The sequence below is a fragment of the Mesoplodon bidens genome (assembly GCF_964165515.1).
Source record: "Mesoplodon bidens genome assembly, chromosome: X".
In the NCBI taxonomy this organism is placed as follows: Eukaryota; Metazoa; Chordata; class Mammalia; order Artiodactyla; family Ziphiidae; genus Mesoplodon; species Mesoplodon bidens.
In genome coordinates, this window is record NC_138163.1 from 136,098,769 (window position 1) to 136,120,344 (window position 21,576).

The window sequence follows — 21,576 nt, forward strand, 5'->3', positions numbered from 1 at the left end:
GTGACTGCGACCGTGGTACCCAGGGCTGCGTGCTCCTAAAGATGGACCTACATCCCAGCCACCTTGACCCAAAGTGCCCAGCAGGTGTGAAGGAGTTTGAACTTTCCTGGGTGTCCTCCGCATCCTTCATCTCTGCATCGACATTCCGTCTGCCCGCAGCATCAGAAGCCCGTCCTCTGAGGACTCCCCGTGCTGAACGAGGTACAGCCTCAACCCCACTCGAGCAAAGCTGCCAGCTGCTCACTTTCCCAGGCTCCCTCACAGCTAGAGCAAGCTATGGGCCTGGCAGAAAATCAGATTCGTGTCCCAAGTCTAAGTTGGAAGCTGGTGCCCAAGGCAATGGGCCGTGCAGAAGCACTGCTGGAAAGGGGTCGGCAGCTGGTGCGTCTGCTTTGGAAGGCATCCGGGGTGTGCTTTCAGGGGCCGGCCCAGTGTCCAGTATCAAGGTGTGGGCAGCTCCCACCGCTGTGTCTGTGCCCGGTGTTATGTGTATGGGCCCGATCCTGCAGCCGAACACGGCCCCCAAGCCTGGTTCTCCAGAGATGCCCCCGAGGCGCTCAATGTCCTCCTCACCCATTCTGTTGGCTTTACATTAGCCACAGTCAGGTTCAGAGTTTGCACCTGAGAACCCAGGCTGCTCTGAGTGTCTGGTTAAAGTGACCTCTCTCAGTAGATGGGGTGTCAGCATTGCAGCTGGCAGGGTGGTTTTGATTGGGATGGAGGCAGACTGAGACGGTGATTGCATACCTTCACGAGGCTACGTGCCACGCCCTAAGCTACACCTGGGCACTGGGGACAGAAATGAGCATCAGAGACAGAGATGCTATCAGTCACTCCTCGAGCACAGCAGATCACGACAGACCACGCCTGGCTTTAAGCAACTTCCCTGTAAGGCTGGCTGCTGCAGGGGGCTGCTATGTTATTGTTTTGTAGATGGTAGCTAGGACGGTAAGGGGAAAGATCTAGGGGAGAGGAACCGATGGTGATGGGAGATGGGAAGGTTCTTGAAAAGGGGAGGAAACTGGGACCCAGAGCCAGGAGTCTGGACTTGACAGGTGCAGCTGGGAGTGTAGGTTGGGTGGAAAGATAAGCCTGCTCCTATCAGGTGGCTTCTGTTTGATTTCAACTTATTGGCCAGTTTATTTACCACACCTTAAGAAACGTTTAAATGAGGCTACTTATTCCCCCTATTCCAAAGATACCCTCTTCGTTGTTTAGAGTTGTGTTTCTGGTGGCGTTTCTCTCAAGAACTTTGCTCAAGGGTAAGGATATTCCTAGCAGGAGACCCTATCCCCCAGAGGATTAACTTCAAGTTTTAGGAGAAGGCAATACTGTAACAGTCCCTGCTTCCTTCCACCATGGGTACCCCCCCTGCCCGCCCCCCACCCCGAGGCTCCCCACGCCCTCCCGCATCACGGGTCCTTCTCCCCGCGACCCCCCACGTGGTCCTCCAGGTGGAGCTGCTGTCTTCCTTTGCTTACCTTGCAAATGGATGAAGACACTTGGGAGAAAAAGGAGCCAGACTGGAAGAAAAAAACAAAAACAACATTCCACCCAATTCTGAGTCTTTTTGTAAGGTTACGTTATCTGCTTCCCACCCTCTCCCAGCCCTTTCCATGCATCTCACCAAGTGATGTCCAGGCTTCCACCAACAGTGAGCACCACCAGCATCCACAGGTGCACAGAAACCTTTCCGTGAATATAGAGAACACCTCAAAGGCCCTTTAGGAACAGCACCCAGATGTGGGCAGTTGAAAAAAAAACAAGTTTCTGTGCAGTGAGGGGAAACTTGGATTCCCGAAATAAAGTGGGAGCCTCAACGGACAAAACATTTTTAGAATCACTGCAGCAATGGGCTCCATGCACCTGAAGATGAAAGTTGGACAATCTGGATTCAACCCAGTTTCCTTCACAGCACAAAGAACCCCCTTCGAAGCTATGAATATGCCACCAGCATCGTTGCTGAAGCCACCAAAGCCCGCATCCCACACGCACCTACCCCGGGAAGCTCTGCCCTGCACTGTGCAGGCCCACTGTGTTTGCTACAAAGGTCTCCCCGGGGCCTCCCCGGGGCTTTAGCAGCAGGGCTTGGGGTGCTCGGAGCTTCACCCCAAATCCACCATGTGGGAACACGCTTGGTCAACTTGGCAAGACTTAAAAAAGAGAAAAACAAAACCAGGCAAGGCTGAACCCCAGACAACACCGGGGCAGAGAGAGGAAGGGAGGGGCCAGCCCCTGGCTCTGTTCCAGCCCAGGATCAAGTTGGGGTTAGGGGAAATGGCACCACGACCTTCTTTTGTGACTCACGTGTACAGCCAAACGCAGCCCGTCTCGCTGCGTCTGCCTACCACGGGGACAGCGGTTCAATTCAATTATGTCACATCCGTCCACTGATGAAAGTGGCATCAATGGGAACACCTGGCCAGGGCTGGCACGGAGCAGACTCCGGTCCACGTTTCCAGATGTCTGTGTGCATCGTGCCCAGTGTCCGCTCACCAATATCCACCACCTTAGGTTCTGCTAACTAGTCAAAGCTCACCCTTGAACTGCAACTCCCAGCAAACCAACCCCACTTGACAGGAGAAAATTCATCCGCTTTGACTTTCTAAAACAGCCAGCCTGAAACACAGCAACACAAAGGAAACGTACTAAAAAGCACGCTCCCTTTATATCGTAACGGGGCAGCTGACCCTCCTGCCGTCGCGACCCCGAAAGCAGCCCTCCCGCTGTTTTCTGCTGGAGAAGACACAGAGCTCCGTCTACACTCAGGGGTGTCAGCGTGGGCCCCGGAGATGCCGACCAAGACGAAGAAAGCACACCCACCAAGTTCTCTATCAAAATAGAGCAATTTATTCAAGACACTGAATATGATCTGTTGATTCTCTCTTGAAACGAATGAGCTACGACGCACAAGGTGATTCTCTTTCTGGGAGCGCGTGAGGGTGAGGGGCGGAGGGAGAACAAAATGGGGGCCGTGTGGATGGAACAGAGTCTGGAAAACGCGGACAGGAGCACATCTGGCTGCACGTCTGACACAGACAATAAAAACCGCAGAAGCCAGAATTCACAACCTCAGTGAGCGGCGGAAGGAAAGATTCTGCATTTGACAAGAAACACGATAAAAAAAAAAAAAAGGTGGAACAGAAGGTTAAGAGAGAAAAATAACAAGGAACAGAAGCAGACCCTTATGTTGGACAAAGTGCACTTCACTCGGCTCTAAGATCTATTTTTAGAAAGACAGAACGAGCGTCGCGTTCTGAGTGTCACGTGGGGTCAGACGTGCCCCGTGGGCAGCATCCCTTGCCCAGGTGTGCGCAGAATGAGTTCTCAGTCACCGCAAACCCAACCGAAAATTCCGGGGAGGATCGTTGTGTGACTCCTGCTTTCAGAATCAAGGTCCCATTTGGTCACTGAGACTGAGGCATTGACTTCCAAGTGTTAGAAGCTGTAAACGACGTCCAATGCTAACACGAGCCACGGGGCACCGATGACAGGGATGTGTCTGCTGAGCGCTGGCTGGCACGGTGCAGCTGGTGGGCAGCGTCTGCGGCTCAGGGCACGGCTGCCGTCCTGCTGAGAGTGGGAATGGGGTTCCAGGCGCACTGGCTGCCTCGTCTTGCCTCCCTGGGGCCCCTGGGAGGCCCCTTCTCAGTGGCCGGCCGAGGACGCCAGGAACGCGGATGGTCTGCCTTCCTCAGCCTCAGGTCACTGCCAGGCCCGGGATCAAGCCCCCGTGTCAGGGGCCTCACAGCCCTCGGCTCCAACCCGGCAACTCCCAACTGCTTCAGATTTACCAAGAGGCTAACTAAAGTCAGCACTTGGAGACCCTGGGTACCGACCGTCCAGTGAGGATCGTATCGTGAACAGACTGTCTTCACCCGTCAGCAGGCTTTGGCTTGTCAAACACAAACTGTGTCCTGACCCTGGACAGCTGATGTCTGTAGACGTGACACATTTTCATCGGGTGAGGGGGTCCAGATGGTGCTCGTCTAGATCCCCCCAAACTGCACCTCAAACCCAGTAACTTCTTGGTGGCAGGCAATTACCAGTGTACCCGGGGATGTCTGCCATCTTCACAGATGGCAGCGGAAACTCCGGAGAACATTGATCTTCTTAGAGGCCAAGCGTTTAGGTAACAGATCCAGAATAAAATGCTCGACTCATACGTGAACAGAGCGCTTGTTGGTCTCCTACAGACGGGGCTTGAAGAACTCACAGATCCATGGAGGCCCATTAACGATCCGAGAAAGATGAATGCACTCTGGCTTTTGGGGCTGGTCCCCGGACAATCCAAGTTTTGCAGGAGGGCCTGGTCTGCTCTGCCCATTAGCTTTTGCCTCCACGGACAGACAGCACCCTCTAAGTAACCTCGGGCCTTGTTGCTGGAACACACACACGGCTGCACCCTGCCTGCCGCCAGCCCCCCGGGCCCGGCCCCCTGCCCCACCCCGGCCTCTGCCTGCAGGAAGACGGATGAACCCAGAGGCCCTGTGTTCCGCGGCTTCCCCTGCTGCTAACTGAAAAGATGGGTCAGCGTCGGGTTATGACAACAAAGTACAAAGGTCACCGGATCCAATGAAAGGAAGCTCCTCCAGGAACACAAAGCCATGTTTAATTTTTTAAAAACAGTAAAAAGATTCATTATTACAAAAGGAAAACCTTGCTCCTCCTCCGTGGCAAGAGGAAGAAACTATGAACAGGACAGAAATGATTAGTGACACTCTACCTACGGAATTCACCTTCAGGACCGAAAACCTCTCTCCCTGTTCGTTTTTGTCGTTATTAGACCCAGTGAGATCCTGGAGCCTCTCCCGTCAGCTGTGCAAAGGACCGACCGAGGTGCTCTTGGTGGGGGGACCACAGGTGGCCCTGCGGCCTGAACGATGCCAGGCGGCATCCTGCCGAGTGGATGGCTGGGATGGCCCCTTCAACGCCGCTGGTCCTGGGAACGCTTCTCGGCTCCGAAGGCACGCTTCTCCAGGTCTCTCCTGCCGGCTACTATACGGTCCACACACCCTGAAAAATGCCAGGGTCGTCTTCGAGCTGGAAGGGCCCGGATTTTCCTCTGTGGCCGTAGGAGAGCCCCAGCGCCGACCCCAGAGCTGGCCCCTTCCCACAGAGTCTTCACTGCCTCTCAAGAAGCTGAAAGTGAAGGGAACAAGCCACCTCAGACCCTGCCTGTGTCTTCCTAAACTTTGTTTTTAAATATGAATCACACAAAGCTCTCTATGTCTGATGGCCATTTTAGGATTTTAAAATTGTTTTAACATAAAAATATTTTTTTTTCTGCAAAAATACTCTGGGCTCTCTCTTATAAGTCACTTTTTTTTTTCCTCCTGTAAAAAGTCCCCCTGCCCTGCCTTCTTACATAAAGCACTTATTATGCGCCAAAAGTGCCCTTGAGACCTAAGATGGGAAGCAACTATGAGGAAAGGGGCGGAGAGAGTGTGGCGGGGGGGAGGGCGAGAAAGCCCCGCCCGTCAGAGACTCTGTCAGGGGGTGATGCCAACCAAGACCACGAAGGAAGGAAGGAGGTGGAGGGGGCGGGCGACATCAGCAAACAAGCAACAAACCCAAAACAGTTTCCACCTCAGACCCAAGGCCCCCAGACGACAGGATTCCAGCCCATAGAAAAACCACGGGACAAAGAGTCTAGAAAATAGAAAGTGTTGGGATTACAAAGTTGCCCATTTCATCCGCACAAACTGGTCTTTGAACATCCTTGTAAGAGTAACTGTAGTGTCCAAATTTTTAGGGAAAAAAAAAAAAAAACCCACCACATGAGGACTTCCCCACCCCCATTTTGGTTTATCACAGCATTTTTTTCCTTTTTCTTTTTGGCACAGTTTTTTTTTTTTTTTTTCCTCTCAGCCATCAGAGCCTGTTCTGGATGGGAACCAAACCGTGCACCGTCTAGCTGGTGGCTTCATGCTTCCCAGGCTGAACGTTCCAGGTGGAAACCATTCTTTCCCCCTTTTATATGACTGTGTGTATATTTTTGTTTTAAACTTCTTGATAAAGATTACAAAAAAATAGAGACTCCTGTGGCCAGGGATGAGTTGATTTCAAAGTACACTCTAAGGTCAAGTTCGTACAGTTTTGGAGCTGACAGAATTGTGTTTGAATAGTGCTACAACCCCACACATTCACTGCTGGTCCGTTAGAATTCTCTTCTTGTTTCTAAAATATTTCGTGTTTACTTTCGCAGATCTAAGACACACACCTGGAAGGGAAGAGAAAGCTCCCGTTATCTTGAGACACGACACAAGACGCCTTTAGAGCAGAGGATGGCAAACGGCCCATGGACCAAATCCAGCCTGCCACCCACTTTTTACAAGGTTTTATTGGTACATAGTAGAGAGGGTTCAGAGCATCTCTAACGACAGACTAACATCTGAGCATCTGACCAACCAACCCCAGGCAAACAGGACAGAGGGGAATAGCCAGGTCGAGGGCTATGCTAGGAACTAATGGGGTGGCCACAGCCATCGGCGGGTGTCACAGACCAGACACCAACATGGCAGGGCAGAGGGCAAATCACGCCTGAGCACACATTTGGGGGCCGGGCTGACATCTGGCCAGCCAGCCCACTGCCACCTGCCCTACAGCTCATGGCAATTCCAAGTGCAGGCATGAATCCAAAAGCTAGACATCTTAGGGGAACAACATAGGGCCACTGGGACCCCGGAGACCCGTGGAATGCAAAGTCGGGCCTTTATCACCCGAGGGCCCAGCAGGCTGGGAGCCAAGACAGGACCAAGTTTCTCAGCCTCGGCACCTGCGCTACTTGGGGCTGGTCACGTCCCTCCTGTGGGCATCCCGTGCACTGTAGCAGGTTCAGCAGCAGCCCTGACCTCCACTCACCAGATGCCAGTAGCCCCCCGACCAAAGCAGTGGCAACCAAAATGCCTCCAGACATTGCAGATGTCCTCCAGGGGCAGAATCACCCCGGTCGAGGACCACCAATTTCACCGAGAAAACGTCATTCAGTAAGTAAGAGAGACGGCTGCTCCCAGAGGCGGTGCCAGCCCAGAAGTTTCCTTCACCAACACACATTGGCTGCGGCGCTCGGAGGCCACCACAGCGCTGGAGGCCCCTGCGGGTATCAGGGGTCTGACTTTTCGTGTCTCCACCGCCGAGCCCTCCGCCCCCCAGGAAACTACGGGTGCTGCTTACGGAGCCGTCCGACGCACTGGCGCCCACTTTGTCCCCTCGGGCGTTCCAGCACACCTCGAAGATGCCGCCGGTGCCTCGGTAGCTGTGGACGAGACTTCCGCTCTGCAAAGCAAAGCCACCGTCACTCGCGATGCAGACCGCCGACGTGGCCCCCCAGGGTGTCAGCACAGAAACTTTCAAACAGAGAAGCTAACGGAGTTTTCAGCGGCCGTAACTCGCCTCTCAGACCTGCTGCCATGGGGGGCGTAGCTGACCTACGGCAGCCCGCGGAGTCGGCCTGAACATGCTGCAGCCGAGGTCACGCCTCCCAAGGGTCATTCCCGGGGGCCAGCGACTGAGGGGGGCAGTGGGACTGAGGCAGCCGGGGAAGGAGCAAGTCAACAAGGTCATGCGCGTCTTTATATTTAGAGGCGTCCATCTCACTGAGGACTAGAGAGACAGACCCTCAACGTCTCAAAGAGTTCTGTGATTTATAAAAATAAATAAATAAATAAAGGCGTAAAATGATTTAATGACTTGCTGACAGCAGCAGTTATCTAACTGATGATGTCATTTTAGAAATCCATCCATCACCATTTCCAGCAAGAGCTCCTGCTACGTGTTGATGTCTGTTTTCCGGGTGGCCTATCTGGGGCTCTGAGGCTGGGCTCGGCACCAGGCTGGCTCCACGCAAGGGCCACCGTCGCCTCTTGCTCGCCGAGAAGACATGAGCACGTGAGGCGGCTCCTGGGAAGCCTGAGGTCTCAGTGGACCACCCTCGGGCCCCCTGCCACCGCCAGCTAACATGGCTCCCGCACTGCCTCCCTGCACCAGCCACAAGGGGGCGCGGGCTTGAGAAAGTACGTTCGTCCGAATGCCACCCAGGCCTAAAGGAATCACGAAGGAGCGTGGGAATAAAACAGGAGGGGAGGGACTTCCCTGGCGGTCCAGTGGTTAGGACTCCGCGCTTCCACTGCAGGGGGCACGAGTTCAATCCCTGGTCGGGGAAGTAAGACCCCGCGTGTTGCACGGGGCAGCCAAAAAATACAAAAACAAAAGACAAAACGAAACAAAAAAAACTCCCCCAAAAACCAGGAGAGGAGAGGCCACGTCATCCATCCTGAGGCCACACAAAATGGATCGCTGGCTGTCTGCAGTGACCCCTCCCATAGCACATTTCTCTCTTCCATTAGCAGGAGACCCAAGAGCCCAGTATACTCAAACACCGTCTCCTTTTACTTCCGTGACAGTATAACCAACAGTGACATTCCTGCCGCTACCCAAACATAAAGCACTTCCCTTCAAAAAGTCAAAACGCCATGACAACAGCCAACGAATATTCCTCATGGTCCTTGATTTGTTCCCTGAAGAAGCTACAGGAGCTGGTGTGGAACAGAGGCGGTCAGGGCTGGCCTCACCCCGGACGGCCGTTCCCCCTAGAAAGCTCGGATGGAAGGACACTTCTGACCTAGACCTCAGTACCCACAGGGCAGCCTCTCGGGTAGGAAGATGACTGGGCTATGATTTTCCAAGGTGACTCCTCATGCCCAAGAGAAGGAAGTGGCAGGTGGAAGGCTTACCTGCCAAGGACTCAGAAGAAGTAACGAGTCTATGGGCGTCCCTGGCGGGGAAGACCGACCGCCCACACGGAGCACAGGGCAGATGGCACTGGGTCTGGGCTCCACCCGGGGAGCTGGGGTCTGTGTCAAGGCTCTGCGTCTGAGGTGAGGCATTCCTGAGCACACACTCATTCCCTGGTTGCTGTTCCGGGTGTGGGCCACCAAAATCATGACTGTGGGGGCACTCTCTCTGGAGAGGACTGGGCGGTGGGAATCAGGGGATTACCTGCGTGTTCCAGATGTGCACACACTTATCAAAGGAGCCGCTGGCCAAGTGCTTCCCGTCGGGGCTAAAAGCTACACTATAGACCGGTTCCTGGTGTTTGGTGAGCGTGTGGATGCAAACGCCCCGCTCCACGTCCCACAGTCGAACTGTAGAATCGAACGAAGCACTGGAAAGACGGGAGAGAAAACGTCACCACAACACACGCGGGTTCCCAACTGTTTCCCTAAGACGCGTCACGGGCAGCGGGCGCTGCCTTCCTTTCCTGGCTCTTACGTTTCGAGGGCCAACAAGCGGGTACACTCTTCCTCTTCTAAAACGTGAACCAGATACACTGAAAACAAAGCCACGGTCGTAAAACACATCATCTCCTTCTTTTTTTGGGTGCTGTTACGAGGGAGACAAATTGACATCCACACTCATTTGTCTGTGCATTTTTCTAAGATATGAATGATATGTACTTTGGTATTCACTACGTTTTGTAAAGCGCTCCCACAACTTACAACACGACATCTATCGTTGCCAACTAAAATAATGCTGAGAGCCGTATTTGGGGAAATAGCAAACCGAGCGAGTACAGAATTAAAATATAATCGCATCCAAATACACAATCGCACTCCTGGGAGCTGCAAATTTTAGTAATTTCCAAATTTGAAAGAAGCGTACACAGCACAAAGATGCTTTACCCGGCGCTGCTTCTCTCTGCAGGGACTTACAGGCAGCAGCACGTCCCTTTATGCTTGGTAAGTAGAAGGATCGCTTACGCTCGTAATGGGTGCCACGTGATACACAGCACCTTCCAAGTTATAAAAAAAAGAGAAAAGAGAGCGTTCTGTATCCTAGACATTTAAGTGGATTTCAGGACAATTACTTGAAATAAGAGAGTAACGGCCTTCGTGTTCTTCTGGATCGGCCTTTCAGCTGATGTGGACTTCCGTCCAGTGTTTTCTAAGAGACGGCCTGGGGTCGGTCCTTTCAGTAACACGAGTCCTTGCTGCCTGGCGAGGCCGCCCACCCCACGGCTACACAGCAAAGACGGAGGGCTCTCCCTCATTGACAGGAGGGCCGTGCCACCTGCCACTTTGCCCCACAACCCTGTTCTCTGCAACTACACAGAACAAACCCACTGCTGCTTCCTGGCAGGGAGACATTCCTTCCCAGGCCAAACAGCTAAACAAACACCCACGCTTTGTTGCATCATGGGCTCCGGACCCCTAAGTAACCCGGAAATTCAGCCTCAGAATCTCTTTAGTTCGTTTTTCTAAAGGTTCCTGTTAAAATATCATACTGGGATCGGAACATTATATCCTGCATGGGGTCCGATGAGCATGGGGACGAGTCTGCTGACCGCAGGCTAAGTGATGTAGTTCCGCGGAGGCCACTGTGGGGACTTACAACCACTCTTCTCAATTCTGGCATCTGACTGACTAGCCACTCCTCTGCCTCCAATGCTGGTGTCTTGGTGGGGGGGGTGGTCCACTGTATAAACCAGTTAGGTCAGATCTGGCTGCGGCTGGGGACACTTATCACCATTCAGCATTCTCACCACCTGCAGCTCCGAGGTGAACCAAGTACACCAAGCCCAAGGTCCAAGCTGAACTGTTACCTTTCTCCATCAGGAAAGCAAAGTGCTGGGAGCCTGGACACATACTGATTCCTCCCACCAGCCTCACGGTGAAGACCGTCCTTACCTCGAGTTAGCCGTCACGTGATAATTTATATCTCGGGGCCCTTTCAAAATCAGCCGCCTCTCCATTTACTACGGAAAGGTGTAAGCACATTTGGAAGACAACTTGGCAATATTTTCTGGGCTCTCTGGATACGAAAAACTTTGACCGGCCACATTGCTGGCTCAGCCACAGTGAGCAAGGCTGCTTTTAGGAACCGAGACTGGGCTGAGGGCTGCCTTCCCTTTACCTTGCTAGCATGATGTTGGAGTTTGGGTTGCTGGTGGCTGGCCCGGTGGGACTCCACTTTATGGTGTATATCTCTTTGCTGTGAGCTTGGAGGTCATGGACACACGTATCCTGCTTCATACTCCAGATCTAAAGAACACATTGGGAACACGGTGAGCAGCGGCTGCCTCTCCCACCGGGGCAGGTTCTCCACCACCCCTGCTGGGGGCGTTCCTTAGGTTGCCTCCTCTGGGAAGCTCACGCCCAGCGGGGTGGGCAGCTGGCGGACTGGCCAGCAGAGGGGCCGGCTGAACACTAGGGGGCGCCCGTGAGAAAGGCCGCGGGAAGGGCGGGATGAAGCAGTGAGGTCACTGCAGGACAGCGACTTTTGCCGTTTGCCAAGAGGAAAGACGACAGGGGTGGGAACAGCGCTCGGAACAGAATAGCCAGCCGGGGGAGCGTGAATGTTAAGACCAGCACTGAGTACGGGGGGGTCGCCTGGGTTGGTCAAACGGCTCAGCCTTTTAGAAAGCTTTACCTTTAACGTCATGTCATCAGAGCAGGATGCTAGCAACATCCCAGAAGGATCCCATTTGATGGCATTCACCTCATTCTGGAAGAGAGCAAAGGGTTTCAGAAAGAAAGAAAGGCCTGGGAGCAGTAACACAACCTTCCAGCAGGGGGAGGGAGCGCACTGTCCTCTCTGCAAAAAGCCTACTTGCATCCACCCTGGAGAGAAAAGCACACACCCCAGGCCACGTGCGTATTCCCCCTTTCCTTACGCCGCCTTGCTCAGGGATACAAAATGCACAGCCATGTGCCACACATAACCAGCCACCCTCATCTTATTTCTCTAAGGAAAAAAAAAAAATCACAACTAGGAAGGAAGCCAAATGAATTTACACAGAGTAAGGGCAGCACGTAAAAGCAGGAAGACCAGCAAGTTATTTTAAAGCTGACTTGGAGAGTCATTTCCCTGCTCACTATTAATACGACAGCTACCCGCTCTGTCTACATCTGTCAGGACATCTCTCTTTTGGTGCTGAGTGGAGGGGGAGGAAACGTAAAGACGCAAGGTTACCCAGAGGGGTAACCCAGGCCCAAGACGACGTGACCTGAACACACACACGCAGGCGAGCACACGTCGCCTGGCTATTTCCAGAGCAAACGGCCAAGGACACAGAACGCTGCTGTAACTCGGCACATATGGAAAGCTCTAGCAGGCAGGCCAGTGTGCAAAGGGGACTGGGCGGAGGCACCGAAAGGAACAAGGCTGCAGGCGGCCTTCCGGTTCTGGGGGCCAGGGGACCTCGAGGCTACATCCTGGAGGGCGAAGGCAAATGCTCCCGTGGGCAAGGGAGCCACCTGCAGCTGAGTGGAGGCGGGGTGGACCGGGGAGAGATGGCGGGAGCCAGCCGCCGGTCCCGGGCCCCCCATTTCCAGTAGGGGGACCGTGGAGCCCCGTCCCGTTCTCTCAGGCCTGCTGCTGCAGCCTAACAATTAACTCATTTCACACTCATAATTAACTTCCCAATTAACTGCATGCTGCTAAGTGCTCTGGTCTGGATGACAAGTGGTGATGGTCATGCTACTCGCTAAGGGCACTGAGTGCTGAACGTGCAAGACAGGGGGGACAAGGCTGCGTCTGTGTTCCCTGTGGTACCCGAGGTGGAAGGCCCAGAAAATAGGGAGGGACTGGAACCTGCAGTACAAGGGGCAGGCCTGTGGGTGAGCCCGGGAGGTCGAGGCGGCCGGACTGAGCCTGTGCGCACAGGCAAGCGGACCCAGGAGGACACCGAGAGAAGCGGTGCCTGGTGAGAGATGCACACCAGGGACAAGGGCAGTGTGGGGGGCTCTGAGCGTAACTGCTGAGAACAGAACCCGAGGGTGCATCTCCGAGGGCCTGCCTGCAAGAGGGAGCTGGTGCCCACTGGCCGTCCCCAGTCGAGCCCCCTCCCATCTTCCAGGGTGAAAGTGGAGTTTCCTCTCCCTCCGTCTGCAGCCCAAGTCACAGTTCCCAGAAAGCATCCAGAAACGGCGCACGGGGTCTCGGGAAGAAATCAGCTCGACTACATTGAGCTCACGGCTTGTGTGGAATGGTGGGCTGCCATGGGACCCGTTTAAAGAGCCAGGTGGTGCAAGGGCATGAAAGTCCCAAACGGGGCAGCTGGCAAGTCACAAAGATTTCCTAGTAAAAGCTCGGGGACGGTCTAGGCGTAGAGGAGAAATAAGTTGAGGTCAGAAAAATTAAAAAAGAAGGGTCTGTTTATAGCCACGACAAGATGTTAACAGGACAATTGGTCCCTGGGCTCTGAAAGAACCTTCTTTTGGAAGCAGGGACCTGTAGGGACAGAAGCTGGAAAAAGTGGGTATAAGGAAATAGGCAAGTGCCACAGACAGTGCAAGTTATGTCGGGTAAGTTAGTGGCAAGGGATGCCGTGAGCCAAAGGCGGGGAGCAGTGCAGGTGTGAGGTGCTCCCAGCCAACAGGTCCTCCAGGAGGACCGGGGTAGAGGCGGGGGTGCTGCACACCAGAGGGCTCTGCCAGGGAAAGGCTGTGAAGAGCCTCGTGGGCTATGCGGGAGAATCTGATGGTACCTCCAGAGAGCAAAAATGCTCATGTGAAAAGACACACGCACCTCAATGTTCACAGCACCGTTATTTACAATAGCCAAGACATGGGAGCAACCTAAGTGTCCATCAATAGATGAATGGATAAAGAAGATGTGGTACACACACACACACACACACACACACACACACACACACACGGAATGCTACTCAGACAAGAAAAGAATGAAATTCTGCCACTGGCAACAACATGAACTTGGAGGGTATTATGCTTAGTGAATGAACTAAGTCAGACAAATATCGTGTGGTATCACTTATATGTGGAATCTAAAAAAATACAACAAACTAGTGAATATAAGAAAAAAGAAGCAGACTCAGAGATCACAGAGAACAAGCTAACGGTTATTGCTGGGGAAGGGGGAGGGGCACGACAGGGGAGGAGATTAAGAGGTACAAACTATTATGTACAAAATAAATAAGCTACAAGGATACATCGTACAGCACAGGGAATATACCCAATATTTTATAATAACTATAAATAGACTATAATCTTTAAAAATTTGAATCGCTATGTTGTACACCTGAAACTTATATAATATTGTAAATTAACGATACCTTGATAAAAAAGATTAATTAATTAAAAAAACGAATTCAGTGAGAAGTCAGCTGGTGTCTTGAGTTTCTTGGATTGAATGTTGATGTTTTCCACCCAATTTAGGAAAATTTGGCAAAATCATCGTGTCAAATAATTTTTCTGTTCCATTCTCTTCTCTCTCCATTACACATATACGCTACAGTGCTTCACACTGTCTCGTAGGTCATTAAGCCTCTATTCATTCGTTCAATCTTTTATCAGTTCTTCAAATTGGCTAGTTTCTACGATCTCTCTTCAGGTTTACTAACTGTGTTTCTGCAATCTCTCCACCATCCATTAAGATCTTCACTTCAGACGTTCTACCTCTCGATTCTGAGATTTCCACTTGACTGTTTTAAGAACAGTCTTCCTTCCTCTGCCACCCTTGCACATCTATTCACTCATTACAAGCAGCCTTTCCTTTATTTCCTCATAGAGTCGAATAATAGCTCCTTTAAAGGCTTTCCCGCAAAATCCAACATCTGGCTCATGTCAGGTCACTTTTTTTTTTTTTTTTTTTTTTTTTTACACTGCCTGCCCAGATGGATAACTGGGTTAGCCAATCACCTGAGATAGCTACAGCAGCCCAGGGAGCAGTGGGCTGCCCAAGAACTGGTCTGCAGTCACAGCACCCTCTAACCCTTGGCAGAGGGGAGCCAGCTCCCAGCTCCCAGCACATCCGCAGCAACCTGAGCCCCACGGTCGGAACGCGCACTTACTGTGTGTCCCTGGAACGTTTTGACCGGGCGGTCACAGCCGAGCCTGCAGACGTGGATACACATGTCTGTGCTACAGGAAGCGAAGGTGGTATTGTTCTGCCAGTCCACGTCAAGAGCAGGGGCTGTGGAGCAGCAAACAGTCGGGGGGAACATTTGCGTTTAGCAGTCGTGCACAGAGCCCAGGTGACTCAGAAGTAACAGCAGTCAAGAAGCCTGAGGACGAGACACAGCCGCACCCCCAGTGTGGACACCGCCTCCGTCCCTCACACGCCTTAAAGCCTGTCCTTTGCATTTGGAGGGACGCCCAGAGGCCTGCGGAGCGAGACCCCGTGACACCTCAGGTGCCGTAAGCGCAGTCCCTTGCTCCCCCGGCACAGGTGAGACACGGTAGGGGAGAAGCACGCTGTCTCCTCCCGCACCTTGCCGCTCCCGGGAGTATCACTGTGCTGGGCTGATCGGATTTGTTTCAGATAGAGAGGAGAGGAAGAAGATTTCATATCCTATGTTCAGGGTATCCGCACTGAGAAGATCTCCCACAGGGACTTCCCCGGTGGTCCAGCGGCTAGGACTCTGTGCTCACTGCCGAGGGCCCGGCTTCCATCCCTGGCCGGGGAACTGAAATCCCACAGGCCACGTGCCGCGGCCCAAAAAATCCCCCACCACACAGTTCACGCGTTCCACCAACTGGAGGATGCTTATCGTTGACAGGAACCCCTGAGGGGACCCAAGTGACCTTACGATGAACACTGCCTCTGGCTCCTGGGCCTTTCTCAGGGGCAAGTGGCTCCAAGAGCTCTGTGAGATTTGGGGGATGGTGATGGCCCTCTTCCCTTCTCCCAACCGCCCCGGGAGACTACTCAGCATCTTTGTTCTCTCCACACACTTCCTTGCTTCTGGGCAAACAGAGGGTTAAGTCCTGCAAGCCCCCGGTGAGATCTTCATCGATGGATCGACCCCCTAACCGTGTCCTACGTGTGCTTCTTACAGGCAGGTCAGCACTGAACTGGGAGAACAATCCAGCTTCCTCAGGATACGCTAACTCGGACTGCCCCCTCCCGTGCTCAGCCTTCAAGTACGAGGTGCACCCATGCGCACGCGCCAGCCTTCCACAGCTGCAGGGCCGGGTCCCCTCAGCTCCCCTGTCCAGCTCTGTCCCCACACAGAGGCTATGGGTGGGAGGATCTGGCCGGGAGGCAGCACTGGCTTTTTCAACAGCCCAGGGCGTGCATCTGTGTGTGTCACACCCACTGCAGAGCGGTTCAGCACGGGCCCCCGGTTTCTGCTGCATTTCCCGCGTGTGCCCAGTGGAACAAAGGAACCAGATCCACTTGGTCAGAAGGACGTTCCCGGGAGCCAGGGAGCAAAGAGCAAAGCCGCAGCTGCTGCCGTTGATGACACTGCAGGAGCCAAACCCCGAATTCCTGGGCCAGCCTCTGCAGTGGGGTGTGCAATTAATACGCCTGGAAGAGGGACCATCTGGCGGGCGTTTCAGGGGCTGGTGACCAGCACCTGGCCGTCAGAATTACCGTGCGTTGAACCCCTGCCATCTGAACGGAGGATGCTGTGTACTCAGGCGTCCGGCCCCATTCTGTGTCGACGGTGCTGCCAGGACCCTGCCCTCCCCCAGGAGCTCACCATCCAGTGTGGGTGGGGCCAGGTAACGGGGCTAAGCTATTCTGGGGGTCTGTGTGGCCTCCCTGCCCACACTTGGCCAATGATGTTTGACCGTCAGCAGCACTCTAGGTACAGCCAAGCATTACTACTTCGCTTTAAAAAAAAAAAAAAACTTTTAATTTTGAAATGCTTACAGAATCGCAGGACGCTGCGAAGATGTAATAGAGAGGCCCCACGTTGTACCCTTCCCCCACTGGTGGCATTTTATGCCCCTACAGTACAATGCCCAGACCCAGAAGGTGAATGGGCGCCACACGTGTGCAGTGCTGCACTGTTTGATCACGTGCACAGGCTTGTGCAATGACCACCGCAGTCAAGATCCAGAACCCTGTTCCATCGCCACGAGGACCTCCCTCTGCCACGTCACCAGCACACCAAGCCCTCCCTGGACCACCCCTCAACTCTGGCTCCACATTTAAAATTTCAACATTTCGAGAATGTTATGTAAGTGGCATCATCCAGCACGTGACCCTTGGAGACTGGCTTTTTCCACGCAGCAGGACCCCCTTGAGAACCTATCCAAGCCGTCGCGTGTTATCGATAGTCTATTGGTAACTGTCCCTTGTCACTGCCGAGTGGAGGAACGCCGTCAGGCTCTGAGCTAACACTCCCTGCTGTTGGTGAACAGCGGACGCACCCCGCCAGGCCTTCATGGCGAACACCTACGGGTCAAGGCGGTTTCACAGATCCACCCATCAAACGCTAAGGAAAGGTGCCCCTATCGCTCTCCCTGCCTGTGCTTCATCCTGAAAAACAGCGCCCTTTCTTTCCATCTTGGACAGTCTCTACCACACCGCTTGACACTACAGAGAAAGAGCAAATAACACACGGAGCTTCCTGACCCAGCAATGGGATATGTATGGGTCGACCTCGTGGGCAGCAAAACCGCAGGTGAGAAGCTCTCTCAGGACACAAGAGACATGTGGTCTGCGGGATGGAAAGCCACTCCATGGACCTTGGCAACGCTCTGGGAAGCCTTGGTACACGAATTCTTAAGATAAAACTGTTAGACGAACCTTACTGATGGTTATTTTGGGCAAATCATTCTCTGAAAAACAGAAGCCAGAGCTCTCTTCATCACAGATATTCCCCCATCACGTGAGCACGGACGCCAGCACACCTGGTATTCTGCGCCTCTGCCCTGTCACTGCATCCGTCCTGACAGCAAAGGTAGGGATGGGCTTGGGACTTATGCCAAACTCGATGGACATCCACCAGACTCACTTGCTGTGGGCTGCCGAGTCTACAGCACAGATGTCTGACATGGAGATGACACACACAGATCAAAACCTGGAGACTGGGTTGCCCGGGACTGGGGAAAGGGGGAATGGGGAGTGGGTTCTTAGTGGGTAGGGGTCTCCTGATGGGAGGACAGAAATGCTGTGGAACTAGACAGTGGGGAACGCTTTGTATATTCTGCCCGGTCCAAGCACACCCACACAGACACACGCACAGGCACATACACACACAGACACAGGTTGGGATGCCAAGCTGCCTGCTCTTGGAGCCCTGTCCACTTCCTCGTGGGGAAATATATTCTATAAAACGTTCACCAACTTCCACATCATCAGTGGCATCAGATTAAAGCAACAAGAAACTTCACTGGCGGCCCGAGCAGGTGTCTCCGGTGTGGTCCCAAGCACAGCCGTGGAAGAGACGGGCTGCCTCTGCAGGGGAGTGGGGTGCAAACCGGCGCCTCCCAGGTCTGCCTCCGTCAGGAGGGAATGGAGTGCCGCGTGGAGTGACAGACGCTGGCGCCCACGCATTTGTCACAGTCGTGTCAAGGCCTTGTCGGAACCTTTCCTCATGGTCTGCTCCCTGCAGGACCATGTATGTCCCCCGCGTGGAGCCCTCCCTGGGCACGGTGGAGATGCACCGTCTTGGGGAGTCCTCGGGGCCAGTCCTCTGGTTCAGACCATCACCAGGCACCCAGAAATACCCAGCAGGGAAGACCCTCGGATCCCCTCCTGAACACTGTCCCGGGGCCACCTGACACAGTAAACGTCCACCCTGTACACTCAGCGACTCCCTCTCAGTGGAGCAGGCGCCTCTCGGGAAGGGAAGCAGCATCCGCCCCCTGCCGTCGACTTCAAGCCAGATTCTCCTGACAGTGTATTCGTCTCCACCTCTGTCCTAAGGTAAGAGACCACGTCTAACAACAGGACTGAGTCACATGGAACATGAAGCATCAGGTGGGAATCTGGGAACCTGGACTCCCTAGACCCCCGGCTGCCCCACGTGGCCTGGTGAGGACCCGACACACACAGCGACGTGTGTGGTCGAGAACAGCAGCTACCCATCCGAGCAGGCAAGACCACTGCAGGCCTGACACTGCTCCCTGCAGGAAGCCATGGCGGCAGGGATGGCATTGGCCCGAGCCTGGGAATTCGGATTTCCCAGCATGTCCTAACCGGTAAGAACGGCTTCTGGGCCTCCACCGTCTGTGCAAACAACGTGGTTTACGCTGAATCCCACGCGCCTCCTGGGAGTGCAGAATTCGGGTGCAGGCGGGCACAGGGTGCCTACTAACCAGAAATGCTGGGCACCGGGCTCCGCTGACTTCACACGACCATTCACACGCACGATCACCGCATGCTTCTGGGGGAACCCAGCAGGTCCTATGTGACCCCATCAGGAGACAACCTTTGGAAGGTCTGGATCTCGCCCCACGTGCCCTTGCGCTCTGCCGACACTGCTCTGGATCCTTTTACTGTAATCCATCTGAGCTATGAACTCAACTGCACGCCCTGGGGGTCCTCCCGGGTGAACTGCGGAAGCTGGGCGAGGTCTTAGGGACGCCCCCGACCCAGCGCCCTTAGGGCAGCAGCAGACAGGAGCCCACACCAGTTCTGGGGCTGGTTCGCAGCTTTGTCTTTAAACTTTTGAGCAAACGAGCGCTGAGGGTATCTGTACGTTGGAGACCTCTAGAGCAGTGCTTCCTGTGAGAAGGGTTTCCTCGCTACCAGCTATATTCCATGCACGCCATCCTGTACCCATTCACCATTACTTTAAGGGACACTTCCTAGGACTCTGAGTCATTATTTTTGAATGACAAAGAATAAAAAGGGAAATTTTAAAGAATACTCACCGGAATGAAACGGAAACTGCTGTTTGGCCTCTCCTGTGTGGGCATCCCAAATTATTGTGGTCTGTGCTCCGCAAAAAAAAAAAAAAAAAAAGTTAGTTACTATTCTTCTTGCAAAGTTTCCTCTAGAAAAATTTATGATACAAGAAAATGCAGTGAGCCCCTCTTTTTTCTAAAGCAGCACTGTCCAATAAACAGTATATAAATAGCATGCAAGTCACACAGCAAGTTTAAAATGTTCAGTCACCACACTAAAAAATTAAAAAAGAAACCAGTAAAACTAATTTTAACAATAAAGTTTATTTCACTCCAGCAGGGCGAAAATATTATCATTTCAACATAAGATCAACATACTCATATCAACAAGATATTTGGCATTCTCTTTTTCACCCGTGTCTTTGGAATCCTGGGTGTGTCTTACACACTTAACGATCCAGAGGGTCACACTCATGAAGTTGGCCACACGCACTGGTTATTCCACCAGACACAGCAGCTGTAACTGATACTCGCAAAACTACCAGTTTTGGTGGGAAATCCCCCTTATCCCCAAACATGAAAAGCTATTGAAAAAACTATAACGATAAACACCTTTTGGGCACTTTTCCCAATGAAAAGCTGCAGAAATGAGTATTTCTGAAAATTCCCCTGACCGTCACTCCATGAATTGGGATCACTAGACAGAGTAGAGAATTGGGTTACACTGGGGTCTGGCACTGATTTATGGGTCTATATATAAGGAGGAAAAAAAAAATGATCTCCTCCCCGGAAAACACAAAGTAAATCACAAATGCTTAAGAACGTACTAAAGTTGGGAGACACTTAGGGAAGAAGGCATCTCTGGCAGCTCGATGAAGACCACGGGAATTAGTTCTTAATCTACTGGAATTTTCAACTCAGTCGGAACCTTTACACCTCCCTGTCAATGACGTTTAATAAAGATTTTACTTTAAGAAGAACTAGTTCTATTTTGTATCAACAGCAGTAATTTTCAGAGGAAATACTCAGAGCAATGAGTATCTCTGAAACTTTCGGCCAGCTCTAGACCAATTAACCATTTTTTTTTTTTGGGCCGCGCTGCAGAGCTTATATAGGATCTTAGTTCCCCAACCGGGAACTGAACCCGGGCCCTTGGCAGCGAAAGTGCGGAGTCCTAACCACTGGACTGCCAGGGAATTCCCAACAACTTTTTGTTTGATGGAGTATAACTTTTTTTCTTAATTGAGCCACTCACAAATCTGGCAAGGCAGAGAACATATAAACCCTTCCACAATTCTGATACAATTTCACCTACTACATCAATAATTGTAACAACTTGTTGATGTTTTAATGTTAAATATACACTGGGCAAAAGAAAGTATTCCTTAGGCAAAAGCTTTCAAGAAACTGAAACACATTTTAGCCACTTTGGGTTAAGCACGCACTGAAGGTCAAAGCCAACATCCCTAAATTACATTTCCTCCCCGAGAATATATCACTTTACAGAACATGACTATTACTCCTGCCATGGTTGACTAATCATGGCAGATAGTGTCTGACTCAGAGGCTACTAGAATTCCAAATGTGCATTTCCACTAACCATCCAGTTCATCGCCTGGCAGAAACAGAAGATAATCAGGTAGAAAATCCACAATGATTATAAAAAACGGCCTCAGGGACAGGGAGGACCTGCAGATGCAAAGAATTCTCTGGAAGAGTGTGAAAGCTAAAGGGCAGTTGTCATTGGCGTCCAGGGCCTGAGTTCCAATCTGACTTTATACCAATGTGTCCCGAGGCAAATTAGTGAAGCTCTCTGGGGCTCCATTTCCCCCTCTGTGAAATGGGCTGCATCAGCCCAGAGAGCCCAGCCCCTCGCATGGGCGTCTACCTTACTCCTGCTCTCAGGGAAGCCTGCGGTCTACAGCGCGAAGCAACAAGTTGTCAGACTAGGAAAACAGAAGCCTGGGGAGAGAAAACCGTTTGTGTTCCTAAAATCACTCTGGGGGGTGTAAGTTTATGCAGAGGA

The 21,576-nt window shown here is 52.6% G+C and overlaps 1 protein-coding gene across 4 annotated transcripts in view; it reads right to left on the bottom strand.

Moving 5' to 3' along the window:
• Nucleotides 1-4,592: 4,592 nt before the first annotated feature.
• LOC308609230 (F-box-like/WD repeat-containing protein TBL1X) overlaps nucleotides 4,593-21,576 on the bottom strand; it is a 224,932-nt gene continuing 207,948 nt past the window's right edge. For all 4 annotated transcript variants that reach the window (XM_081222868.1, XM_081222867.1, XM_081222865.1 and 1 more), the window contains 7 exons: nucleotides 19,578-19,638; nucleotides 14,816-14,937; nucleotides 11,431-11,505; nucleotides 10,915-11,042; nucleotides 9,001-9,166; nucleotides 7,177-7,278; nucleotides 4,593-6,223 (listed from right to left, as the gene is read on the bottom strand). In XM_081222868.1, coding sequence (XP_081078994.1) covers nucleotides 6,197-6,223; nucleotides 7,177-7,278; nucleotides 9,001-9,166; nucleotides 10,915-11,042; nucleotides 11,431-11,505; nucleotides 14,816-14,937; nucleotides 19,578-19,638 — 681 coding nt within the window. In that variant the 3' untranslated portion in view covers nucleotides 4,593-6,196. The remainder of the gene's footprint in view (nucleotides 6,224-7,176; nucleotides 7,279-9,000; nucleotides 9,167-10,914; nucleotides 11,043-11,430; nucleotides 11,506-14,815; nucleotides 14,938-19,577; nucleotides 19,639-21,576) is intronic.